Raw genomic sequence first — 25,097 nt, forward strand, 5'->3', positions numbered from 1 at the left:
ACCTGCACGTAAAACGAGTCAGCCGGCAATCCCACGCCTCGTGGTGGTGCCTGCGACAGGCCAGGGCAGCACCAGATGTGGGTGTGGATGTGGATGCCTGGCCGGGGGGCGGAGACCCAGTGAGGGGTCGGGAATTCTGCTGTGAGTGTTTTGGCGTTAGATGCCCAGGACACCCACCTTGGTCCTAGTAGGTCTAAGTTTTGGTGCTGAGAGGGTGAGAACAGGCTAGATGTACAGGCTTGGGCAGCCTGTGTCCCAAAGTGTCTGGGGGGTGGGGGCCTGTGTCCAAGTGTCAGTGGAAGGTGGGGGGCGGCGCAGGGGAGCTGCGGGGCCGCAGAGGAGAGTGTTTTCCCAGGAGCCACACGCTGCCTGTGGAGGTTGGTTTGGGCCACACGGCCACTGATGGCGCGTCGAGGACGGTTTGGGTGGCGGCCCGCATGCACCTTTGCTGGCTTCATCTGCAGAGCCGCGTGGCCTGGGGGAATGGGGCCCCAGGGGGAGTGTTTCTCTCCCGCTCAGCCTTCTCTAGGAGCTTTATGAGTTCATCTATGTTTCTTGATTCATGATTCTTAAAATCCTTAATTTTTTACCTGTGTTCCAGATATTTTCTCAGACTTTAAAATTTCGGGGAAAGGTGGCACATGTTTTTACATCTCTCCTGTGGCATTTCCACTTGTGCTTAAGGAGTCCCCAGTGCCATCGTGCGTGTGTCTCAGGGAAGTTGTGGAAGGCTTTGGTTTTGGGATCTCGCTTGTCCGTGGTGATCGTGTGTGACGTGGGCACAGCGTTTGTTTCCTCCCAGTTGTGCTGGTGTCACTCAGAGCAGTCCCCTCCCCAGGTGGATGGCAGCCTTGCTGGCAACTGAACAGTCAGGATGCCCGTCACAGTCTGTCAGGTGGCTAGTTGGCCCCCCGGCCATCGTGGGCACTAGTGGAGCGGGGAGGGGCCCCCGAAGGGCGGAACACGCCCTCCTGCCTGATGGGTGGTCCCCTGTCTTAGGTGACTTGTTCCCAGTGATTTCCTGCTCATCCTCCAGCGGAGCCCCTGAGAGAGCTTCCCACAGAGAAGGCACTTCCCGCCAGCCATGAGGGCCTCGGGTCGTCCTCCTCGTGCCCTGGCACTCGGCACCTTCCTGTGGGAATTGGCTCTCACTCTGTTTGTTGTTCCTTCCGCCAACGTTACACTTAACCTGTTCACACCAGCTCCACACTGGGCTCTGCAGTGAGTTCCAGGAGGTCCACCCTCACTATTTGTTCGCACGTTGCTTTGGCTCTGATTGCTTATTCTCTAATCTGGATTTTATTTTAATTGGAGCGATGTGACGTGTGTTTTATTTATTTATTTAATTAAAAAAAATTTTTTTGTGACGTGTGCTTTGGAACAACAGACGTGCGTGGTGTAGTTTCCATCTAAGGATGTGCCTTGACTTCTCCTTGGATGTCTTCTATCTTCTAATGCGATTTTACAGTTTCTTCACATGGGTCCTTTGCCTTCCTGGATAAAGCAATTCCTTAAGGATTTTGTAGTTTGTGATATTTTTGTAAACATTTTTTTTCCCCTAATTCTGGGTGGTTATTGTTCATGTAGAGAAAAACTATTATTTAGGCACTTTATCAAATTCTCTTATATTTCCAGTAGTTTACCGAAACTGTCTTAGGCTTCGTAGACATTCACGTTATCAGCTTGAGGGGATGTCCTCTCTTTCCTGGTGCAAACATGGTCCCCTCACCATCAGGCTGTGCGGGGGAGGACATGGGCTCTGTTGCGTCACCCGATCAGGTTTGCTGTTGGACCTACTTTCTCAAGCGAGGTTGCTGAGTTTGCAGATGCTTTCCTGTAGCGTCTGTCACTGTAACATATGCTGTTTTTCTCCTGGAGGCTGTGGGCCAGCCTTTCTGCTGTGTCCGTGTGTCTGTCCTGGCCAAGATTGTAGACTGCTGCTCCCTCCACATGGGGGCCGGCCTGGGTCATCTGTGCTGGTTTGATGGGGATCTGAGTACCGTGGGCGCTGCCCATGGGGCGAGGTGGCCGGCGCCTTCTGGGGGGACAGCTGAGCAGCTTTGGAGGCGAGGCAGCTGTTGTGACCTCGCTGGGCAGGGACGGCCGCAGAGCGTCCTGCTGACCCTTAGGTGGGCTTTGCTGCTCCGGCCAAGCACTGATTCACATTTTGCCGGAATGGGACTCACCCATCTCTGGATTCTCAGCCTGTGTCCATGCATCCCCCTCTCTCCCCATCCCTGACCACATCTGTGTCCGTTCTTCCTCAGGGCTTACAAGGGTTGTCTGCTCTCACTTTCTCTGTAGTTATTTTCAGTTTCTACCTCGAATTGCTTCTTCCTGGTTTCTGTTCTCTCCTTTCTTATCGGCCTGTGCGTCCCCCGCCCCCTGCTTGCTGGTGGCTGGTGGTTCCGTCTGTCTCATCCTGGCAGGGCTATGTGGCAGGTTTCTTAGCCCCATGGGGCTGGGTGGGTGCTCTGCGTGCTGTTGGCAGGGCCGGTGGTGTCACCTTTTTTTTATTATTTCCAACTCTGCTTAAATAGCCAGTAAAACCGCTGCTGGATTGGTGGCGGTTTTCTCTTTTTATTTCTAATATTATCGGGTGTTTTGTCTTTTCAAAGAGCTAATTTTAGACTTTATTTCCTTTCTGTTATGCCTTGGTCTCCCTTTTGTTGTTTTTGTTTTCCTTCTGTTACTTTAGGTTTATTCCATTCTTTTCTTTAACTGTGTTAGAAGTGAGAATAGGAGACCTGCCTGGTGGCCGGAGGTCGGGGATGCACAATTCCGCGATTTTTGACGTCTGGCAGCCCGATGGGCTTGGAAGGCGTGCGCTCCCTGGGCGGCTGCTGACGCGTGTTGATGGAGCTCGGTCCCGCACGGGCTGTGGGGATGTGGGGGCATTGCTGCACTTCTCTGGGGACTGCTCCATGTTGCGACCATCGCCACACTTCCTGCCTGTATCCCTTCTGTCTGCTTCCATCCTTCTTTTAGCCTTGTAGATTCTTGAAGTCTTAAAGCAGTATCTTACACAGCACACACCTAGATCTTGGTTTATTTTAATTCAGCCTGACAGTCCTAAGTGTATTTAACTTTCTAGTCACTGTGCTGCTTCTGGTGATCTTAATTTGTTTTCTACTTAGTCTTTTCTTCTATTTCTGTTTCCTTCTTTTCGCTCTCTCCTGGTTTGGAACTTAGACGTTTTCCTTGTGGCCACGAAGTACATCCGTCTAATGTCTGAAGTTACTGGTTAGCGCCCTACACCCCCCCCCGCCCCCGCCAGTCAACCCGCCGGCTCTCACATCCGTGTCCTCGGGGAGTTTAATTTGCCTTTTTAAAAAAATTTTATTTATTTATTTATTTTTGGCTGTGTTGGGTCTTCGTTGCTGCATGCGGGCTTTCTCTCTAGTTGCGGCAAGCGGGGGCTACTCTGTTGTGGTGCAGTGGCTTCTCTTGTTGCGGAGCACGGGCTCTAGGCGCGCGGGCTTCAGTAGTTGTGGCACGTGGACTTCAGTAGCTGTGGCTTCTGGGCTCTAGTGCGCAGGCTCAGTAGTTGTGGCGCACGGGCTTAGTTGCTCCATGGCATGTGGGATCCTCCCGGACCAGGGCTTGAACCCGTGTCCCCTGCATTGGCAGATGGATTCTCAACCACTGCATCACCAGGGAAGCCCCCTAATTTGCCCATTTTTATACCAAATTAAACATGAAGATTTTTGAGGGTGGCCCTTGTGTCCCCTTCCCACGTGTGTCTGTGTCTGGACCCCTTCTTGCTTGTTGCCTCCTTTCTTCCGGGCTACAGTCTGTGGTCCTGTAGTCAGTCTCTTGATGGGACGGGCTGTGGGCACAGCGTCGGCCCAGGAGGAGGTTGGCGGCGGTCAGGCCTGGAGGCAGAGCCCCTGCCCCTTCCTGCACGGCCTGGTAGGGGGCCGAGGCAGGCAGGTGGGGAGGCACAGGCTCTCCCTGATCATCCCTCTTTCCCCAGCTTCATCACCTTCCGCTCCTGCGCATACCTGGACAGGAAGCACACCATCTTCGGGCGGTAAGGAGCTGCACGTGAGGTCTGTGTGTGTTGGGGGTGGGCGGCTACCTTCCCCTGGGCTGGGCCTGCTCCCACTTGCCCCGTCTGTGTCTCTGCACAAGTGGGGGCTTGGGGCTTCTCTGGCGGGGGATGGGGGTGGGCAGGGAGTTGGGCCCTCTGGACCTGAGACCCGTCCCAGTGGCCTACCCAGCGCCCTGCCTGCACCCTCAGGCTCTCCCTTGAATGGTCCCGAGTCTTAAAGCTGGGCCACATCCTGTCTGTCTCCCCATCTCCTGTCTGGAGCTCGGTACCCATCCTGTGAAGGCCCAGATGGTATTTCCAGCTCTGTGGCTTCATGGTCTCTGTCACACCCCCTCTCTGGTCATAGCACAAAATCAGCTACAGGCATTATGAGCGTGGACGGGTCCCGATCAATCTTTGTTGACAGAGCTGGCAGGCAGCTGGACTTGGCCACCAGCCGGGCCCCCGGGGACCCCGCCCCTCATCTCTGGGTCCTGCTGGCTCCTTCTGGAGCCACTCTGTGCCCCTGGCCTGCACAGGAACATGGCCTTCGGGGGCGCCCTGCCCTGGGCACATTCTCAGGTGCTCCATCGCTCTGCTGCAGGGTTGTCGGAGGCTTTGACACACTGACGGCCATGGAGAATGTGGAGAGTGACCCCAAAACTGACCGCCCTAAGGTATGTGCCCGGGAGCATGGGGGCTGCTCCTCAGGCTTGGCACTGGGCAGGCCCTAGGCGGGCTGGGGGCATGCGCCGGCTCTGCTCACCCCCTCCCGCCCCCACCAGGAGGAGATTCGCATGGACTCCACCACAGTGTTTGTGGACCCCTACGAGGAAGCCGATGCCAAGGTGAGGGGGGCACTCGGGGCCCGTTCCGTCCCCAGGAGCCTCACCCGGCCCAAGGGCTCCAGGCCAGACACTCCCCTGCCTGCCACAGATCGCTGAGGAGCGGAAGAAGACGCGGCTGGAGGCAGCGGCCCTGGAGAGCACAGCCAAGACCAGCCAGCCCCAGCAGGGGAGCCAGGGCCCCCAGACGTACCGCCAGGGAGTGGGCAAGTACATCAGCCCGGTGGTCACGTGAGTCTCCACGGTGCTCTCCCTGCACTTACCGCCGGGGGGTGGGGCAGCTGGGGGCACCACCATGAGCTCGCTGCTGGGGGGCGCCTTGGTGCAGGGTGAAGGAAGGGGGGTCGGGGCCTGGTACCCACATGGCAGCTCTCGTCTGCTGCTTCTCTCCCCAGGAAACGGGTAGCAGAGGAAGAACCCTCCACCAGTGCAGCTGTCCCCGTGGCCAAGAAAAAGCCCAGCCGAGGTTTTGGGGACTTCAGCTCGTGGTAGCAGGCTGGCCGCTCTGGATTCTGGTAGGGACTTGGACTGTGTCCCGAGTTGTCTGCCCTTTGAGCTGCAACTCAATAAAGCTCTGGTCTATTGGCCTGGGTCCTCTTTCCTGGCCTTGGGAGTCCACGGGCCACCTCTTCTCTCCCTGGGTAGGACGGCCTGGCCCTGTCTCCACGTCTGCTCCTCTGCCTCAGTCAGGAGGGCAAAGCCAGCTGGCTCCCGCTGTTCCTGGCAAAGGGCGAGCAGAGGTCCTGGGAGCTGGTGTCTGTCGTCCCCCCAGCCCCTGCCAACTCCTCTCCAGCCTCAGGGCCTTGTGCTCACATACGACCTGGGGACCTGCTCAGTGGTGTCTCTTTCTACTGAAGATCTTCAAAGCCTGCCCTTTCCGCGCCCTCCATCCCACAGTCCTCCTGTGATGCTGCTCCCTCGGCTTCCAGAAGCTCCCGTGGAAGCTGAGGGACAGCTGCCTCCTCCCAGGACCCGTCTACTCCCTCTGCAAGGCCAACAGGGTCATCACTGCCCTTCCCCTACTCTCAGCACTTGTGTCCTCGGGTCAGCAAGGCCACCACGCCCTTGGGCTCTGGTCCCGTTTCTCTCCTTTCCTGCCTCACCCGAAACCTCACGTCAGTGAGTGCCAACAGCTCTTACTTCTAGAAGGTACTGTGGCTCTTTCCGCGTCTCTGCTTCTGAGCCCTGGGCCTGTCTCACCTGCCTCCTCTGAGCCTCGTGTGCAGGTCCTCATGGATGGCGGCGCCTTCCCTGCACACGGACCCACCGTGCAGCCCCGTCCTCCGAGGCCCCTGCCCATCAGCTGGGACCTGGGCTCGACGGTGACCTTTCCACTCCCCCGATGCCTTGGGCCAGGCTGCTGTCCCTCACGTCTTCCCAACCCTCTCTCCATTGAGGGGCTTACACGCCCATGCTGTCTCCGGGAGCTGGGGTCACGGGGAGGAGGTGGCCGGGCCTGGTGACGGCCAGCCTAAGTGCTCTTGTGGGCCACACGGGGACGCTTGCCTAGGGCGCCTGGACCCCCAGATGGGGGCTCCGCCCTCAGCAGCTCCTTGGCTACCCCATCAGGTCGCGAGACCCGTGATGCTGCTAACTAGGAGACATTGGATGTTGGAAGCTTTATTTTTAAACCTCACACAGACAGAGGACGGAGAGCCGGACGTGGGGCCAGAGGAAGCCTGTGCATGTGAGCTTGGCAGTCCTGCTTGAGGGGCAAACCTTCGGGCTGGCCTGGGCTTCTGTCCATCCGTCTGTCTGGCAGCCATGCCCAACTGCCCTGAGGGAAGGCCGGCCACCCTGGGCTGCAGCCCTGCAGCGCCACCCACAGTGAAGGACAGGCCTGCCCAGAGCCTTTGACAAATGAGGGTTTACATGTCTGTAGGTCGTTTTGAGCTTAAATTGTAGTTTTCTAGACATTAAAAACATTCAGATTTTGTTAATTCCCTGGTGAGGTTATCAGGTAAATTAAAGAACTTTTTAAACAACTCCCATTTCTGATCCCTCCTAATATCTGACAGATGCCATCAAGAATAAGCATTAAGGTATAAAAATACTGTATATGTACTGTGCAGAAGACATTACATAGTTTAACTTAAATGCATTTATAATCCTGGCATCACCTCCCACTCTTCGCAAGGAAAAAAAATATCTTAAATAAATAAAAGTCACAGGGTGATATTTACTGTTTAGGAATTTAAAAGGGTGGCGCATCCCGGCACTTGACCAGCACATCTGGTTGTGGTCTCGTGAGTGTCCGTCCTCGAAGCTGCTCACGGTCAGTTCATTTGGTTTCAAAAGTAGCTCGGATTTTGCAGAAGACTAACAAGAAAAGTGTTAAGAGTCTTTGTTGGTGTCAGCTACAAAAATACAAAAGTCATCATGGACGACTGGTAAAAACACTTCGATGCCACCACAGAGACGGCACAAAACCAAAGTGCTCAGAGCAGAGGAGCAGTAACTGTGCCCAGAACATACAAAAGCTCTAAATATAAGTTGAGTGTATACAAAGGAATTTTAGGAGGTTCCTCAGCGTCAGGAAGCATCTTTTGGAGAAGCAGCTGGGCCACAGGCTGAAGCTTGGGGAGGAGGCCCAGCTGAGGAGCCGCTGGCTCAGGTGGGGTCTCAGGGATTTGTACTCACGTCTCAGGGAAGGTGCTGGCTGGGCCTTCATGGGGCACTGAGGACCAGGCCCAGGACCCAGCTTGGGAGGCGGCAGAGTGCCTGCAGTGGAGGTCTGCGCTGTGCCAAGCACTTCCCTTGGCAACTTGAGATGCATTCAGGCCCGCTGGTCACCCTCGTGGACGACCCGGCAGGCAGCGCATTCCCCACGATCCAGGCTGCAGGTCCAGGCAGAGATGGTGTCAAAGGGAAGCCCAGGTGAGTGGCTGGGGGTCAGGGGAGGGCCACCCACCAACTGGCAGCCAGTCCCTCTCTGTCCCCAGCCAGCTCACGCTTGTGGCCATAGGACTAACCTCGTCTGAAGGAGTTTGGGAGCTGGCCTGTACCCTCCTCTCCCCCCCGCCCTCAGCCCTCTCTCTGACCCTCAGCACTGGGGTCCCAGGAGTCTCATGACCCGGTGACCACACTGATGGCCCCCAGACGCCCAGTGGCAGGCTGGGCCCACTGGCCAGAGCCAGGTAGAACACTGAAAACGAAAACTGTTGTGGGAATGCCTTTTGGCCTCCATTCTCTGCAAAGCGGCCAGAACCCGTGGGTGGTGCCCACTCCGTGCATAGGCACAGTAAGTCGGAACTTGAACCTGTGGCAGAAACGCAGGACTCGGGAGGCTGGCTGCTGGGCCTTGCCTGTGTCGGCCCACAGGACAGAACCAGGGAGGCACGGGGACCTGTTGAGCAAACCAGACATCTTCACTACAAAGTTTAAACCTGTCTTCCAACTGTAACCTTTTGCAAAATTTTAAAACTATCTGGCAAATGTTAAATTTGGAAGCTTAGCCTGCTCTGGCCTCTTTCAAATATGCAAAAAATAAATTCTTTTTTTTCAAGTACATCAGAGTAGAAAAGGAAACCCGATTTCCCTTGGTCCAGCGTGTTCCACTCTTAACTCCATGGACCAGCCGCCCAGTGCCTGACCTGGAGCCCCCATGGGCCTGGGCCTGGGCCTGCACACTGGCCCAAGACCGTCTCTGCTAACGACTCGTTCACTCGCCTGTGAGATAAGGAAGCTACTGGCTTAAATAAACATGTTACCGTAGACACTTTTCTCTATAGCTTATCTAAAATGTTATTACTGGTGGCCTCTGTTTTTGAACAAGGCTAAAAAACACCCTTGGTGCATAGATTCATAGATTTCTGAGAGATTCCTAAGTAAGCACTGCCCTCACAGCTCATCTGCAAGAAGAATAACCAACGTTGTTGTTCCGCGAATCGGGGAGAAGTTACCATACCTTCTCTCCAAACAAGAGGGGAACCTGGCTCTCCGAAGAGACCTCCCTGTGGGCTTTGGGGCTTCGGTCTGGTTTTCTATCAAACACGAAGGAGCACAGCCAAACTATCTTAAAGGCATTGGTTAAAGAAGGTGTTAGCTGGATGGATAAGTCACCAGTTGGTTAGGTCTTTTCTCTACATCTTGAGAAATTAGAAAAAGGGCATTGAAACTTTTCAGAAATAACCGTGTTATTGAAGAAGACACAGATCGGAGGGACGCCTTACCCAGGGGATTGGCCTGGAGAGGCCGCCTGTGAGGCTCGAGTTCAAGAAACACTGCCATCAGATGTGCCTATGTTTCCATTACTTTTACCGTCTCTTTCACAAAATCGTATTCAAAAGTTTTCACTTTACTCCCAACCATTGTCTTTGATCATGTGAGCAAGCTCGATGATAAATTTTCCTTCCTTATATTTCTGACTGCTCTCAAAGGCGTGTTCCTTGAAAAAAGAGAGACAAGGTTTCAGGACAGAATCGGTTTTGTTTTTCAACTTCATTTTACACTTTGCAAAGAAAATAACTGCAGTATCATGTCTCCCCAGACGCCCCGTGCGCCGTGTGGTCCAGGGCAGGGGAGGGGTGGCTATCTGGGTGACCAGCCCTCAGGAGCAGGGCAGGTCTGGCCTGGACTCGCAGAGTGATGGTGAAACTTGTCGGGAACTACTGATTCAAGTTTGTTACTGAGCACCGACCACGTGCAGGGCAGTTTGGGAAGGGAAGCCAAGCAAAGGCCTCCTTCCCGGGACTCCAGGTACAGGGGAGTGAAGTCCTCAGGGCCACAGATGGTGGACAGTGGAAGGCCCTTCTCGGCGAGGGATGCAGTGGCTCAGACACAGCCCCCCCGTGCTGGAGTCTGAGGGTGGGTGGTGTGTGGGACAGGACCAGGGCACAGGGCCCAGGTGGGTCCTGGGGGTGGGCCCCGAGGGGTCTGCTGTGAGCACAACTGCAGGGTCATGTCCAGTCCCCCACCTCCCACCTGGCTGGTGACCATCCCTCCCTCCCCCAGTATATGGACTCTAAAAGATGTGGTTTTAAAACGTGTTCCTTGACTGGCAGCACCTATCCCGCTTCCTGGCATGTTTTGTTTCCACTGGGAACGTGTTCTTTATTACAGCGGACCCGCGGTCACTCACGTATTTCCACCCGAGTGTGGTCTTGCAGTTCTCACAGTAGATGTCCGCCACGGCATGCAGGCCGGTGAGAAGGACCCGCTCCTCCGCAGGGCCGCAGCCCACATTCACCCTGTGGGGAGGAGGCGCTGGGACCCTCATGGGGCCCCGGGCCCACAGTTCCGCCCCCACCAGCTGTTCCTAGGACACAGGGTGTCCTTCCTGACTCCCCCCACCTTTGAACAACTTCTTGCCTCCCCCGAGAATTCAGGATGGGACAGGCTGTGGGGAGGGGTCCACAGTCCTGCTGTCTCGGTGGAAATCAAGATCTACCCCAGTGGGAAACAAACCACACCCAGCCTGGGAAAAAAGCATCTGCTTTTCCGAGCCCTCGATGGCAGCGAGCACTGGCAGGCTCTCAGAAGCAGCACGCGGGGCCTGGTGGCAGACACGGCACTGGCAAGGCCAAGGCAGTGATACTCACACTGAGTTGAAGAGGTAGGCTCGTCCCTGACTTCCCTGAAAGGACTGCAAAGAAGAAAGAGGGATTAAAGGCTTTGTCGTGGTCAGACGGAAGTGACGCCATTCATCACCAGCTGGAACGCAAGGCCACGTCGGGGCGGCTCCACCCAGAGGGCCTCTGTGCTTGATTATTTTAAAGAACAGCTTACTATGGGCTTTGGGGTCCTTTGAAAGAAGCACCTCAAATTCCTTTTCGACACTAACAACCCACTCCCCCCACCGTGTGGCCAGAGCGGTGCCTGAGCTACACGGCCGATCTGGAGGCCCCGGAGCAGCTCTCGCTCCGAAGCTGGTGCTGAGGGGCTGCCCTTCCACTGAAACTTCTGAATGCACAGAGGGGCCACAGAAGCAGTAATGGCACAGACACCACCTTATCTGATGGCTTTCCCTTAAGATGATGGACCCAGGACTTCCCTGGTGGTCCAGTGGTTAGGACTCTGCACTTCCACTACACGGGGCACGGGTTCCACCCCTGGTCAGGGAACTAAGATCCTGCAAGCCGCACATGTGTCCCCCCCCACCAAAAAAAGGACCCTGTCACTTCCTTATCACAAGTACAGAGATGATGTTCTAACTGCCTGAAACAAGAGGCCTAAGCATGGATTCCAGAAACTTCTTGATGACTTTGTTTTCAAAGGAGCACAAGGCTCCTGCCCAGGGAGGCAGACTTAGAGGAAGGGTGGGGGTCGTGACCCACAAGCACGGGGAGGGAGGACAATCACTGTCTCCCGAGGGATTGTTTTAAATGTTCCCAAGTGGTTGGTTATAAACAGGACAAACTGCTAGTCAAGAGTTCAAGGCAATGAGGCAGGTCCTGCCCTCTTCACCCCCAGGGGGCTGCTCGTGGCCCCCACAGCGCCGTGGCCCTGGCAGAGCTTCCCTCCCAGGCTCTTTCCTGAAAGATCCAATTGCCCCCAAGGCAGCCTCTTCTCTTCTTAACCATTCTGAGTTTTAAAATTTTCTTAATTCCCTTATTATGAAACTATTTCCACAGATTTTCCAGGCTTCCTTTGTACTGTCCACGTCCTCTGGCTTTACATGAATTTAACTGCTCTTACAAGTCACTGACTCATCTTACTGTGGGATCTTCAGAGGCCCGTGGCCTGGCCCCCAAAACCCACCACTTGGCCAAGACCACGATGTAGCTGCCCTCACTAACACACACAATTTCCCTCAGTACCATCCACAGGGCTCCAGACATTCTGGGCCCAGCAAACCCAGGAGGCCATGGGGTGGTTCAGTATTTGTCTACACTTAGCCTCAGTGATCATGGCTGAGGACAGCCTACTGAGTTCTTGACCAGACACGTGCCTTGGAGATCAGCTCATCGTGATTGGCCAGGTGGGCCCTGCAGTGGACACAACTGTACGTTCGGTGGCAGTTCGGCAGATACGCTTGGAAAGTTTTGGACCTTGTCATCTTCACCATCTCCGCTGGGCACTCCTGGCTCAGCTCAGGGCTGGCACGGGAGGAGCTGCAGCTCTGCTGGGCTCTCTGACAGAAGAAACACTGGAACATGCACGCAAGAGCCGTTGTTGTTCGGAGGGCGTGTGGCTCTGTCCACACAGCTGGGGTGAGAGAAAAACGCCACAACCTGTCAACAAGTCAACACAGAGCAGAGGGTCACAGAGAGAATGAAACACAAAAAGTGTGTTTAGGAAGCCTGTTGTGAAGAAGGGACGTGCAGGCCTAGACGTTAAAGATCTAATAGTTCAATAGTAATATGAGTACATAAAACACTAATAGCTAATCATGGCTTAGCCATTCTAAATTTAGTTGGAAGTGGCAGGTGAACTAGTTTTACACATAAATAATTTGAGAAAACTTGCCCAAATACATCTTATATTGTGTGGCTTCAGAAAACGGGAAACAGTAGCCAACACGACTCCCATCTGAGTGAGGCCAGCAGCACTGCATACATCTTGTCCCAAACAATGGAACTGGCGACTCAAAGCACCATGACATTTATGAATACGTGTGTGATGGATCCAGTATTAATCTCTGAGAAATTACGTGTCAGTCCAGAAGTAAACCCTCACATATAAAGTCAAGTGATTTTCAACAAGGGTGTCACAACCATTCAATGTGGAAAGAACAATCTTTTCAACAAATGGTGTGGGAAAACAAGATACTGACATGTGAAAGAATGAAGTTGGACCCCTGCCTCACACCATATACAAAAATGCACTCAAAATGGATCAAGGAACTAAATGTAAAAACTATAACTATAAGACCCTTAGAAGAAAATGTAGGGAATAATCTTCATGATGTTGGATTTGGCAGTGACTTTTTGGATCTGACAGCAAAAGCACAGATGTGTGTGGATTTACAGAAGGTAAAGTGAGAGGAAAATGGGGCAGAGGCACTATGTGAGGAGATGAGGAGGCGATTCCAGAACTGAAGAAAGACACCAATCCACAGACAAGTCCAACAATCCCAAGCAAGATAAATAAAAAAGCCACAGCTGATCACATAACAGTGAAACTGCAGAACACCAAAGAAAAAAGAAAAACAGTCTTAGAAGCATCCAGAAAGGAAGGGAAAATTACCTTTCAACAGCAACTTCCCAAGTAAAACAGTGGAACCCAGAAGGCAGTAGGGGAAGGTACCTGTAAAGTCCTGAAAGATAATAACTGCTTTCCCAGAATTCTACATGCAGTGAAAATATCTTTCAAGAATTCAGGAAATGGGGGCTTCCCTGGTGGCGCAGTGGTTAAGAATCCGCCTGCCAATGCAGGGGACACAGGTTCAAGCCCTAGTCCGGGAAGATCCCACATGCCACAGAGCAACTAGGCCCTTGCGCCACAACTACTGAGCCTGCGGTCTAGAGCCCGCGAGCCACAACTACTGAAGCCCATGCACCTAGAGTCCGTGCTCCGCAACAAGAGAAGCCACCTCAGTGAGAAGCCCACACACTGGAATGAAGAGCAGCCCTTGCTTGACGCAACTAGAGAAAGCCTGCGCATAGCAACGAAGACCCAACACAACCATAAATAAATAAATAGATAGATAGATAGATAAATAAATAAATAAAAAGAATTCAGGAAATGACATTTGCAGACAACTAAAAAATTTGACTTCTGCAAAATATCTCTAAAGGAAATCCAAGGATATGATTCAGACAGAAAAACAAAACAAAAAACCCCCACTAAAGTCTAAACTTCAGACTCTAAAAGAAGGCGGAATGGTGAGTAAAGAAAATGGTCAATGTGCAGGTGGGCAGAGCAGCAGCGTCTCACAGAACTTTGAAGAGATCCGCTCATATGTGAGCAGGAGAAGCCAGGGTAAAGGCTCAGACCAATGACTCCCAGAGTCTGGGTACTGTCCAAAAAAGAAGACCCACGTATGGATTAAATGTAGATTCTGGTACATTAAGGATAAATGTTGTAATTTCTGATGAAACTTCTGCAAGAACAAAGAGCAGGTGTATAACTTCCAAACCTGTAAAGGGAGGTGAGGAAGGGAGGAAAAACACCATGGGAAGAACAGGAAGCACAACGACAGAAGGAAGATTTAAACCCAAATATTTCAATGCATATATTAAATATAAATGAACTAAATGTTAGAGTTGAAGGTTTCAACTAGACAGAAAACAAACTTTATCTAGATGCTACTTATGAGACACAAACCTTAAACAAGGATGCAGAAAGGATAAAAAGATATGGCTAGAACCTGAGTGGTGGCAACACAGACCTATGAATCATAATTATTTGCTAACAGTATATTTGTTTTATGGATACCTTGTATGTATGTGATTCACACAAAGAAGTTTAAATAGAAAAATGCAAATCAAAACCACAATGAGATATCACCTCACACCTGTCAGAATGGCTATCATCAAAAAGAACACAAATAACAAATGTTGGTGAAGATGTGGAGAAAAGGGAGCCCTCCTACACTGTTGGTGGGAATGTAAATTGGTGCAGCCACTATTGCGAACAGTACGAAGGTTTCTTAAAAACTAAAAACAGAGCTACCATATGATCCAACAATCCCACTCCTGGGCAAATATCCGAAGAAAATCATACTTTGAAGAGATACATGCACCCCAATGTTCACTGCAGCACTATTTACAATAGACAAGATACAGAAGCAACCTAAGTGTCCATTGACAGATAAATGGATAAAGAAGATGTGGTATATTTCTACAATGGAATATTACTCAGCCATAAAAAAGAATGAAATAATGCCACTTGCAGCAACATGGACTGACTTAGAGATGATCATACTAAGTGAAGTTAAGTCAGACAGAGAAAGACAAATATCATATGATACCACTTACAGGTACAATCTAAAAACTGATACAAATGAACTAATTTACAAAACAGAAGCAGACTCACAGACTTAGAAAACAAACTTATGGTTCCCAAAGGGGAAAGGTAGGGCAGGGGGTTGGGGGGGGAGGGATAAATTAGGAGCTTGGGATTAATTTACACACACTACTATATATAAATAGATAACCAACAAGAACCTGCTGTATAGCACAGAGAACTCTACTAAATATTCTGTAATCTTTCCCATATAGGGAAAAATATCTGAAAAAGAATGAGTATATGTATATATGTATAACTGAATCACTCTGCTGTATACTTGAAACTAACACAACATTGTAGATCAACTATATTTCAATAAAAATTAACAAAAAAAAGAAGTTAAAGTAGCAAAAGGATAGAAAAAGGTATTTAAATAATAAAGGGACTTCCCTGGTGGTACAGTGGGTAAGACTCTGCACTCCCAATGCAGGGGGCCCAGGTTCGATTCCTGGTCAGGGAACTAGATCCTGCATGCCGCTACTAAGAAGCCCGCATGCCGCAACAAAGACCCAACGCAGCCAAACTAAAAACAAATATTGAAAAATAATAATAAAGTAAAAGCTATATTAAATATATTCATATTTTGCTTATATAGTAACATTTTAAAATTTTTTAAAATTATTTTTGGCTGTATTGGGTCTCTGTTGCTGCATGCAGGCTTTCTCTAGTTGCCACGAGCAGCGGCTACTCTTCGTTGTGGTGTGCGGGCTTCTCACTGCAGTGGCTTCTCTTGTTGCAGAGCACGGGCTCTAGGTGTACAGGCTTCAGTAGTTGTGGCACACAGGCTTCAGTAGTTGTGGCATACGGGCTTAATTGCTCCGGGGTATGTGGGATCTTCCTGGACCAGGGATCGAACCCATGTCCCCTGCATTGGCAGGTGGATTCTTAACCACTGTGCCACCAGGGAAGTCCCTACACAGTAATATTTAATCGAAAAACTTTATGAGATAAAACAGTAGGGAGATAAACAGCAAGCGTAAATACTGTTACCTAATAACAGTCTCAAAATATGTAAGTCAAAAATTGAAAAAACCTTGAGATAAATTTATAATCAAAATAGGACTAGTAATTGTAGTATATAGTTTACATAGTAATTTATATATTTATAGTACATTTAGTATATATAAATACATAGTATATATTTGTATAAAATATAGTATATATTTTACTGCATCTTTCACTAACTGGTAGAACAACACAAACGAGGGCAGATATACAGGATTTGCACATTGTTGAGATGTGCCGTGTGGTCAACTTTTGTAAATGTGTGCAGTAAATGAGTCTGTGGTTCTTAGATACAGTTTTCTACATGTATTTTAATTCCAGTTTCTTCATCACAAATTCAAGGACTGAAACCACAGTATATTCTCTGATGACCACAATACAATTAAATTAGAAATCAATAATAAAGTATAACTAGAAAAATCCTCGGGCTTCCCTGGTGGCACAGTGGTTGAGAGTCCGCCTGCCGATGCAGGGGACACGGGTTCACGCCCCAGTAAGATCCCACATGCCGCGGAGCGGCTGGGCCCGTGAGCCATGGCTGCTGAGCCTGCGCTTCCAGAGGCTTTGCTCCGCAACGGGCGAGGCCACAACAGTGAGAGGCCCGCATACCGCAAAAAAAGAAAAATAAAAATAAAAAATAAAAAAATAGATATGATTCAAGAAGAAATAGAAAACCTGAATAATCCTATAAACATCAAGGAAATCAAATCACTGGTAAAAAGTCTCCTCCCCCAATATGCACACATATCAATGCAAATCAAACACACCTACAGGCAAGGAGCTTCCCTGAAGAGTTCCACCATATTCAAGGAAGAATTCATTCCAATCCAACACAAACTCTTTCAGGAAAGAGAAAGGGGAAGCACTCTCCAATCATCTGATGCAGCTTAAACTGACACCAAACCTGGGTCAGGGCAGTACAAGAATGGAATTCAGGGGAGTTCCCTGGTGACCTAGTGGTTGGGATTCTGGGCTTTCACTGCTGTAGCCCCGGTTCAACCCCTGGTCAGGGAACAGATCCTGAAAGACCCGCGGTGCAGGGAAAAAAAAAAAAAAGGAATTCATTGTAAGTTTCTTCAAAAAAACCAAGATGCAAACATCCTAATATGACCAAACAGGGTCTAGCAGTACTTTAAAGGATGGTACAATATAATTAAGGTGATTTTATCACAGGAATGCAAGATCATTTAATATCAGAAAAATTTACCACCAATTGTTCTGTTTATCTCAATAGATGCAAAAAAAAAAAGCATTCAACAAAAATTTAACATCCATTCACAATTTAAAAAACATTCCACACAAACTAAGATTGTAAGAGAACTTCCTTACCTTTTACGAGGCATCTACCAAACAAATAAAAAAATCCCAAAACCACTCACAGCAAACATCATGCTTAATGGTAAAACTTAGAAAACATTATCTTTGACATCAGGAATAAACCAGGATGCTCTCTACACTGCCACTTCCATTCAACGGTACCAGAAGTCCCAGCCAGCTGGTAAATCAAGAAAAGGCTTATAAGGGAAAACATACTCTCATACAACAGTGTAACAATAAAGTATCTAAGAGCACATTCAAAGATCAGAAACACCTTTACAGAGAACATTAGAAAACTCTGAGGGGTATAATAAAAACCTAAAGCAATGGAGAGCTAAATCATGACCAGGACTGGAAGATACTGTAAAAATATGAACCGTCCCCAAAGTAATTGTTAAATGCAATTCAAATCACAATCCAGGAGGGTGTATGTGTGTGTACAAATGAGCCAGGGAGTCAGCGAGACAGAGAGAGCTTTGAGTCTAGAACTTATCTTACAAGTGTCTGCAGGGGAGGGAAAGTTTTCCTTGACCCTCTTAGGGTCCCTGGCTGGGTTTGAAAATGAAACTAACAGAGTAACAGGAGCAGGAAGTTTTTATACCTTTTAGACAAGGAATCAGTAAGTTTGTGAAGAACTGACGAGGCTGGAGGGGTTTGGGCTGGGGTGGTCCATGGTGAAGGAGTAACTAGGAAGACAAGACAAGGTTTGTTTATACAGATTTCTCGGCCCCAATTCCCTGCCTTCCCTCTTCCTGGTGCAGGGAGAGGGCCCTCTCAAAGGGGAGTTTCATGGCCGGGTTCAGGGAAGAAGGTCACTCTGACCACCCCGCTTCTGCTGTTTTCTCAAACTCCTTCAAGCTTAAGATACTCAGGAAGCCTAGGTGCCACACGTTGGGGTGGCGTGTCCTGAACTCCATCACGTCAGAGGCCAGAAGCAGCCAGAGGGGAGCTCGTGCTGCACCGGAGCCGGCCTGGGAGCGGTCATTTCAGGGTCATTCAGACTCACCAAGGCTGGGGTATCCCGGCTCAGGACAGAAAAACCAGCCTTAGCAAGGACGGAAAGCGCTTGTTCTGACTGCAGTGCTGACTGAACACATGTTGTCTGTTTCAGTATCTTCACCTGAGTTTTTCTCTTTGTATTTAAAGGACCCTTAAATGAATAAACTCCTCTCTTATCCCTGGTGGTTCAGGCCTTCAGAGTCCTGGGCCCCGTTAGTGGCAGAAGCACGGCTCCCAGTGACCTGAACAGAGACTAAAGAAACGGGCTTCACTTAGCCCATCCTTTAGACAAATGACACCACTCTGACTCATAATTAGAAAGCAGGACACCCCTCGTTTCTAAATCAGAGTGGCCTCTGATGGGGCGACTCTTATTTAAAGGGGAAACTTAGGACGTCCCTGGCAGTCCAGAGGTTAGGACTCCGTCCCCCACTGCAGGGGGCCCGGGTTTAGTCCCTGGTGGGGGAACTAAGATCCCGCAAATAAAATAAAGTGGCAACTTGCCAAGTGTTTCTGTTTCTTTGAATTTCTCCATGCCGTGAATGCCCCCCACATGCCGGGGGCCTACCTGAACGCCCCTTCCCTCGGAGCAGCCCCACTCTCGGGTTCCTGTCACCTTTGTGGAGCCTGGTCCATCCTCAGCACCTACAGTCACCCTTCAAAGGCTGGGTGTGCCTCCCACCCTGGCGTCCCGCCCTCTGCCCCTGTCACCGCCCTCCCAGGGGTCCTAGCGGAGCAGCGGCTCAACCTGGCTGGATCTCAGTCACAGAGAAGCATGTCGTGATTTAACTAGGCTTTCAGGCTGGCTGTCCCCGAGGCAGGGAAATCCTGGCCAAGTTCTCCAGCCACCAGTACACAGACGGGCTCTTCCAACCACACCTGCTGACAAGTCAGGACCCACCTTAGTACCTGAGGTGCAATGCATCACGTGCCTCACTTCTACTGCAGCCGCTGTGTCCCCGGGGTTTGGGGAGCAGCCACCACCCCACGAAGATGTTAGTGTGGGGTAAGTTCTTAGGCCAAAAACAACATTCTGGATTCCAGAAGTTTCTCTCCTAAAATAAGCATGGATATTTATTTTAAGACAGCGTAAATCAGGCCCATGTCCATATGGTGCTGTTACCACGCTTCCAAAGACAAACCCTGAGAACCAGCTCCCAAGCAAGCAGCTGACACTCCCGGGAGGGCGTGGGCTCCCGGCCCTTCTCGTCCCCATATGGGTTCACTTGTCCTCCCAGCCCTGCCTCGCCCATCTGGAGGGACGGAGGCACAAGCGGGCAAGGAAGCGGGTCTCCCTGGGGCTGGTGCACAAGCTCCAGCGCTGGCAACAGTGGGGAAGAACACAGCTCAGAAGGCCAAGGTGCTGCCCACGCGCCTGTCCCATCCAGCAAGGAGAGAGCAGCCCATCCAGCACCATCACGAGGTGCCCAAGAGCCTTGTGGCCCAGGCTGCTGCTGGTCTATGAGAATCCCATGAATTAACAGCAGCCCTAAGACACGAGTGGTCTGATTAGTCCCACCGTTCAGACAGGGAAACGGACACCCCGAGAGCTAGTAAGCAAGCTGTGCAGCTGGATTCAAAGCTGAGAATCTACACCCTGGAACCCTGTAAACACGTGTCTGTAGACACGTGAGCAGGTGTGAGCATCACAAACGGATGCAAACCAAAGGCACACTGTACCTGTCTTACAACCTAGCAGGTTGGCAAAAATTTTTTAAAGTTGACAACCCCACTGGCGAAGGCACCTGGGACATCACTGCCATCTGGCAGCACCCACTGGCGCTCCCAGGTGCAGGCCCCAGGCCCAGGGTCCATCCCCGGCATTTCCCCCCAGGCTGCTTGGCCCCTGTGCAAAGTAACCCAGGAAAAGGCTGTTACAACATTGCCTGTAATAACTAGAGATTAGAAACCATCTCCCGTCTCACCAAGAGACTGGCCAAATGCACTGATGGACTTAACAGAACTGTTTCTAAGGTGGGGCCTCAGCCACTTCCTTCTCACCATCTACTTTTTTGTAACTTTTGATTTTGATACCAAGTGTAGGTACTGATCACAAACACACACACACACAGCACATGGGCCCACAGGCGTTGGGGGGGGCATGGAAGGTGTCCTTCAAAGAGCAACAGCACGTGTACAATTTGCTTTGGGCAGTACCAGCTTCCCTTCGCACACATGGACTTCCTACTTAAATTAGAGGGTGAAAAGCTCTTTTCCACATCCCTGGAACCGCAGCCTTCCTGGACTCCTGGACCCGCTGGGAGGGGCAAGAAGACTCCTTCAGTTCTCCCGGCCGCCTCCTGTGCCCTTAGATGAAGCCCCCTCTGCCCTCATGCCCCACCAGCTGCCCCCACGTCCCCCCGTAACCAGCCCCCTCATTCCCCCAGCGTGGCCTGCCTCCACCTCCTCCCACCAGACTGCTGAGGAGGGCGCTGGCACTGAGCCTTTCTTTTCTAAGAACCTGTGATACATTCTTTTTAATTTCTCCCACTAACTAAGTTTCCCAGCCGTGGCCCTGGGATGCCTCCTAGCAGAGGTTGCCTTTTTCCTCGCTAAGAAGGGAAGATGCAGGCATGACAGAGGGAGGGCTGCCCTGTCTTCAGCTGGAAGTGGGAGGAAAGAGCCTGGGAATCTTATGCCATTTTATTAAGCACATGCTAATTGAAACATAATTAAGCATCCCTGTGTTGGGGAAGGGAAGGGAAAAAACAGAGAGGCAGAGAGAAGCCAGAATGGGGCCGGTGCTGGGGCTTTGGGGGCCATGTGGCGGCGGGAGTCAGGCTGCTGAGGGGGCTAGACCCAGCCAAGCCACATACGCAGAGCCTGTGGGGCCTCAAGCTGAGCTGGTACCCAATCTGTAAAATGGGGGTGAATCGTGAGTCCCACGGAGGATCCAAGAATCACACCAGGTGTCAGGTTGCTGTTGCAGTAGCCGAGGGTTGGCAAGCTGTCTCAACGCCTCACAAACCCCATGGGGAACCCTGGTCCTGGTTCTCAGGCTTCCCAGGTATGGACTACGTGGCTTGGCTCCATCACCGGCAACAGGCTTTCAGCAGTGCCGGTGCCACTATCACGGAAGTGATGTCGCCGGCAGCTGACTGGACCTCATTCTCTCGACTTCTTTGCTGAATTCAACTCACACTGTCCTCCCCGGAACCCTCAGCCTCCAGTGACCTGGCGGTTCAGAACTTTCTCCATCCTCCCCTCACTCAACTCTCTGCTCACAATTCCCACTCCCTGCAGGTTTTGCTGATTAGCAGATCTAACTACTTTCTAAGAAGTTAAAAGCAAGTGACTTGCGAATAAAGTGTCAGAGATGAGAAGGTTTTAAAGCAGGGGACTTCTACTGCTTCTTCATATTTGAAACTATGTTCCACTCATCAGCCTACCAGGGAGAAAAAGACACTGCATGGAAAGTCCTTGCCCTCTGTACCCGCCACCCCCGCCCCTTGAGAGGATCCTGGCGGAACCTGGTGAAGGCAGGTAGGGGTCAAAGGCTCTCAACATAAAGAGCTTTATAAATTTTAGTGCTTCAAAAATGGAAAAAGTAATGTCTGGAGTTTAGTCAAAGGCATATACCTCTAACAGTTTTTAACTTTGGCAAACATACCATGGCAACATGGGATGGTAACACCGGGGACACGGAGTGCGGGGCACGTCAGGACTGTCTGTACTATCCTTGCAACTTTTGTGTAAATCTAAAGTTTCCAAAATAAAGAAGTTGATTTAAAATCAGAAAGACGGGAACTTCCCTGGTGCTGCAGTGGTTAAGAATCCGCCTGCCAATGCAGGGGACACGGGTTTGAGCCCTGGTCCGGGAAGATCCCACATGCCATGGAGCAACTAAGCCCGTGTGCCACAACTACTGAGCCTGCGCTCTAGAGCCCAAGAGCCACAACTACTGAGTCCGTGTGCCACAACTACTGAAGCCTGAACACCTAGACCGTGCTCCGCAACAAGCCGCTGCGAGAAGCCCGCGCACCACAACAAAGAGTAGCCCCCACTTGCCACAGCTAGAGAAAGCCCGCGCGCAACAACAAAGACCCAATGCAGCCAAAAATAAATAAAATTAAAAAAAATAAAATCAGAAAAACGATTAATCAGATTGGTAATTAAGATCGTTCAGTTACTTTTTTAAAGTGCCCACTACAGGCCAAGACTTGTGCTACAGCTATGCTAAGATGGGGTCCCCCTGGTCCTGGCTGAGGGGCTCCCACACGCAGAAGACACTCTAGCCCCTGGGATGCAAGGGGAGGCAGCGGGAGGGGCTCCCAGAGCCTGAATTAGCTCCCCTCAGACCAGATCCCACGGCGAGGGTCGGGGGGACCCGGGCAGGATCGCAACACTCAACACCGGGATTAAGCACAGCTGCCGCGGAGGGGCAGGGGCTCAACCAACGTGTGTTCCATCTCGGAGCAGAGCGGAGGCCGCAGCAGGCACAGGTGCAGGGAGAGTAGCAGCTTGCTCAGGGACGCACCTGAAGGCCATCCCCGGAGGAAGGAGGCCTAGGTAGGAGTTCAGGAGATTGAGGGTTATGGGTGGAAAGAATAACATTCTTTGCAAGGAAACAACAGGTTGAGGTGTGTATATTTCATACAGAAGAAAAATGCAACTGCACAGAAGCAGCTTGGGGTGGGGACGCCAACGTCGTCCACACCGTGGTCCATCTAAGACGGAACTGCAGCCCTTACCCACGCAGAACTTGACACGTAACCTGGACTCCCGGCGATGCCCGTTGGAGACCGGCCCCGCCCGGGAGAGGAGTCAGGCTCCTGCAGGCTCTGCGCCCGTGAAACTCAGTCGGTGCCACAAGTGGGGAACGAATGCGGAGCGAGGCATTTCGGCCTCGCCCTTCACGTGGGCAACTTGAAACGCCCCCCTTCTGTGAACACGCTGGGAGGCCCCTTTTGTCCTCATTTCCCTCCCCAGGCGCGACCTTTCTTTTAGGGGAAAAGCCTGTTATCGTCAGGCGGGCGGCTCCTCCCGAGCCTTCTCCAGGGCGGGGTGGGGAGGGCGGGAGGAGGGAGAACCGGGAAAACGCTCCTGACCCGGAGTCGCGGTCCGCGCCGAACGCAGGTGGTCTCGCCGCAGCGCGCCCCCCACCCCACGGCCGACACCGCCCGGTGCGCCCGCCGGGCCCGCCCTACTCACCGCCGCCCGCCGGTCCGCGCCCCAGCCCGCAGCGCCCATCGGCCCGGCCTCGCTCAGCGCGGGCGCGACTCTCCGGCGGCCCCGGCGCGGCCCGGGACGCGCTGCGGCCGTTGCCTCTCCGGCTGCGCGCGAGACATGCCCGCCGCCGCCGCCCCCGGGCCGCCTGCCCTTTGTTTTGAAGCCGCTGCCCCGCCGCGCCGCCGTTAACGGCCTGGGAGCGCGGCGCCGACCAATCAGCGCGCGCCCCAACCCCCAGACACGCCGCGCGCCCCGCCCCTCGCCCCGCCCCGACGGCGCGCCCCCGCCCCGCACGCCCCCGCCCACAGCTCGGCCGGCTCGCCCTCAGCTGGGCAGGGCAGGGCGCACGTGCCGCTGGGGGGAGCGTCGCGCTCCCATTGGCCGGCCCGCCGAGCGCGGCCTCGGATCCCGCCAGTGAGAGTCGAGGGAAGCGGGGGCGGGGCCGCAAGGGGCGGGGATGGGGCGGGACTAGGGCGGGGCGGGCTCAAAAAGAGGAGCGCGGCGCGCAGGCGCGGGTTGCCCACAGCTGAGATCTCGGCCAGCGGTTTCTGTGGCGGTCTGAATCACGAGTCCGGGAAGCTGGCGGTCGCCTGCTCTTCCCGGCACACGTGGGTCGGCCGAGGCCACGCCGGCTCACAGCCCTGGGGGCTGGGGGCGGGGGCGCGGGCCGGGCTTCCTGGCCGGACCCCTCGACGACCCCGTCCCGAGGGCGGGTCCTCCGCGTCGCCACCCCGCCCCCATCCCGGCCGCTCCGAGCTGCTGGACCTGAGCGCCTTGGATGCACACGTGGCCCGTGGGGAAGCCCCGAACAGCCCGCCCCGCCCCGCGTCCGCACGCCGCCCCGCAGGCCTCCCCTGTGTTCATTGTGTGGGTCCCCCGGCCTTTCTCCCTAGATTGATGTTTAAATCCCAGCATCAGCATCAGCCCACCCCGTTTGGGTCACAGCGTAGATATCCTTCCTATACATGGTAGCGCCCTTGATTGATCTTGTTTCCTTCCTGCGATGCAATGTATCCGCACAGCTCTCGGTGCCTCTGGGTGAGTCCCATCTGCTGTTGGAGCGCGGCCGTTCTCCCGGCCACGTCCCCAGCTCCCGGCTTCCACAGAGCCCGCTGCTAAGTGACTTGAAGACGGTTCTTGCACCTTTTCATGAACTATTGAGCCTATCAGGTCTCCTTCCATCTCCAACTGCGTTTCTTTTTTCTTGTGAATTTTCAAGATTCCTTTGATTGTCTAAAATATTAAGCTTTGGTTGTTTTTGCTATTGCAAATATTTTTTCTCAGCCAGTCCTCTGCTGAAAAAAAAATCCTAATTTTGATGTGAGCCAAAGTTTTATAATTTTGTATCCTGCTTTTTTTCTGTTATTGCAGGTTTTTTTATTGCAGGTTTTTTAACATTTTTCCTGGCTGCTCAATACTAACCTAAATATCTAGCTATGAGTGGTAGTGGGGCACTTCGATTAGTTTTGCACTATTTCTTCAAACCCCTTCATTCTTTGAAAAATTTTGCACCAGATTCGCTGTTGTTCTTTGCATTTCCTGGCTTCCTTCTTGGAGACACAGTTTTCCCTTAGAATGGAAGTGAGTGCAGCCACAGTGCCCTGGCCTGTCAGCTCACTGGCCCTCTCCTGCAAGGATCTTGCCCTTTGCGCGACTCCAGACACGAACCCCCTCGCTGGCCACTGACCAGTGCCCTTCAAATGTTTTTAACTATGACCACAGTAAAATTTATATTTTATGGGTACAAAGTTTCTGTTTCGGATGATGAAAAATCGGGGGGATGGTTGCACTCAAGAATGTGCATGCACTTAACACCACTGCATTACAAACTTAAGAAT

General features: G+C 52.1%; 2 protein-coding genes across 17 annotated transcripts in view; one reads left to right on the forward strand and one right to left on the reverse strand.

Moving 5' to 3' along the window:
* PPIL2 (peptidylprolyl isomerase like 2) overlaps nucleotides 1-9,012 on the forward strand; it is a 26,995-nt gene extending 17,983 nt beyond the window's left edge. The window contains exons 16-21 of one of the 4 annotated variants that reach the window (XR_004345339.1): nucleotides 3,977-4,033; nucleotides 4,638-4,710; nucleotides 4,819-4,881; nucleotides 4,970-5,084; nucleotides 5,274-5,393; nucleotides 5,524-9,012. Coding sequence is in view for 3 of the 4 variants with exons in the window: in XM_032602382.1 (XP_032458273.1) it covers nucleotides 3,977-4,033; nucleotides 4,638-4,710; nucleotides 4,819-4,881; nucleotides 4,970-5,109; nucleotides 5,274-5,370 (430 nt within the window). In the remaining variant the exon portion in view is untranslated. Of the gene's footprint in view, nucleotides 1-3,976; nucleotides 4,034-4,637; nucleotides 4,711-4,818; nucleotides 4,882-4,969; nucleotides 5,110-5,273; nucleotides 5,464-5,523 lie in introns of those variants that run through there. The other 3 variants (XM_032602382.1, XM_032602381.1, XM_032602383.1) reach the window with 3 other exon arrangements.
* On the reverse strand, nucleotides 6,862-23,420 carry YPEL1 (yippee like 1). Of its 13 annotated transcripts, none has more exons than XR_004345346.1 (9): nucleotides 23,242-23,420; nucleotides 19,000-19,145; nucleotides 17,693-17,777; nucleotides 11,768-12,050; nucleotides 10,419-10,462; nucleotides 9,959-10,067; nucleotides 9,051-9,265; nucleotides 8,138-8,224; nucleotides 6,862-7,715 (listed from the first exon to the last, which is right to left on the reverse strand). XR_004345346.1 is itself a non-coding variant. In XM_032602384.1 (7 exons), exons 2-7 carry the CDS (start codon nucleotides 19,013-19,015, stop codon nucleotides 9,176-9,178), a joined length of 627 nt encoding a protein of 208 aa, XP_032458275.1. In that variant the 5' UTR covers nucleotides 19,016-19,145; nucleotides 23,242-23,420; the 3' UTR covers nucleotides 6,862-9,175. The 13 variants fall into 13 exon arrangements, 6 of the variants coding, with proteins under 6 accessions (XP_032458275.1, XP_032458276.1, XP_032458278.1 ...); XR_004345345.1 differs by having other exon boundaries at nucleotides 8,786-9,265; XR_004345344.1 differs by having other exon boundaries at nucleotides 6,862-8,224.
* Between the last annotated feature and the right edge of the window lie 1,677 nt (nucleotides 23,421-25,097).

This window comes from Phocoena sinus, chromosome 14 (genome assembly GCF_008692025.1).
Source record: "Phocoena sinus isolate mPhoSin1 chromosome 14, mPhoSin1.pri, whole genome shotgun sequence".
Classification (NCBI taxonomy): Eukaryota; Metazoa; Chordata; class Mammalia; order Artiodactyla; family Phocoenidae; genus Phocoena; species Phocoena sinus.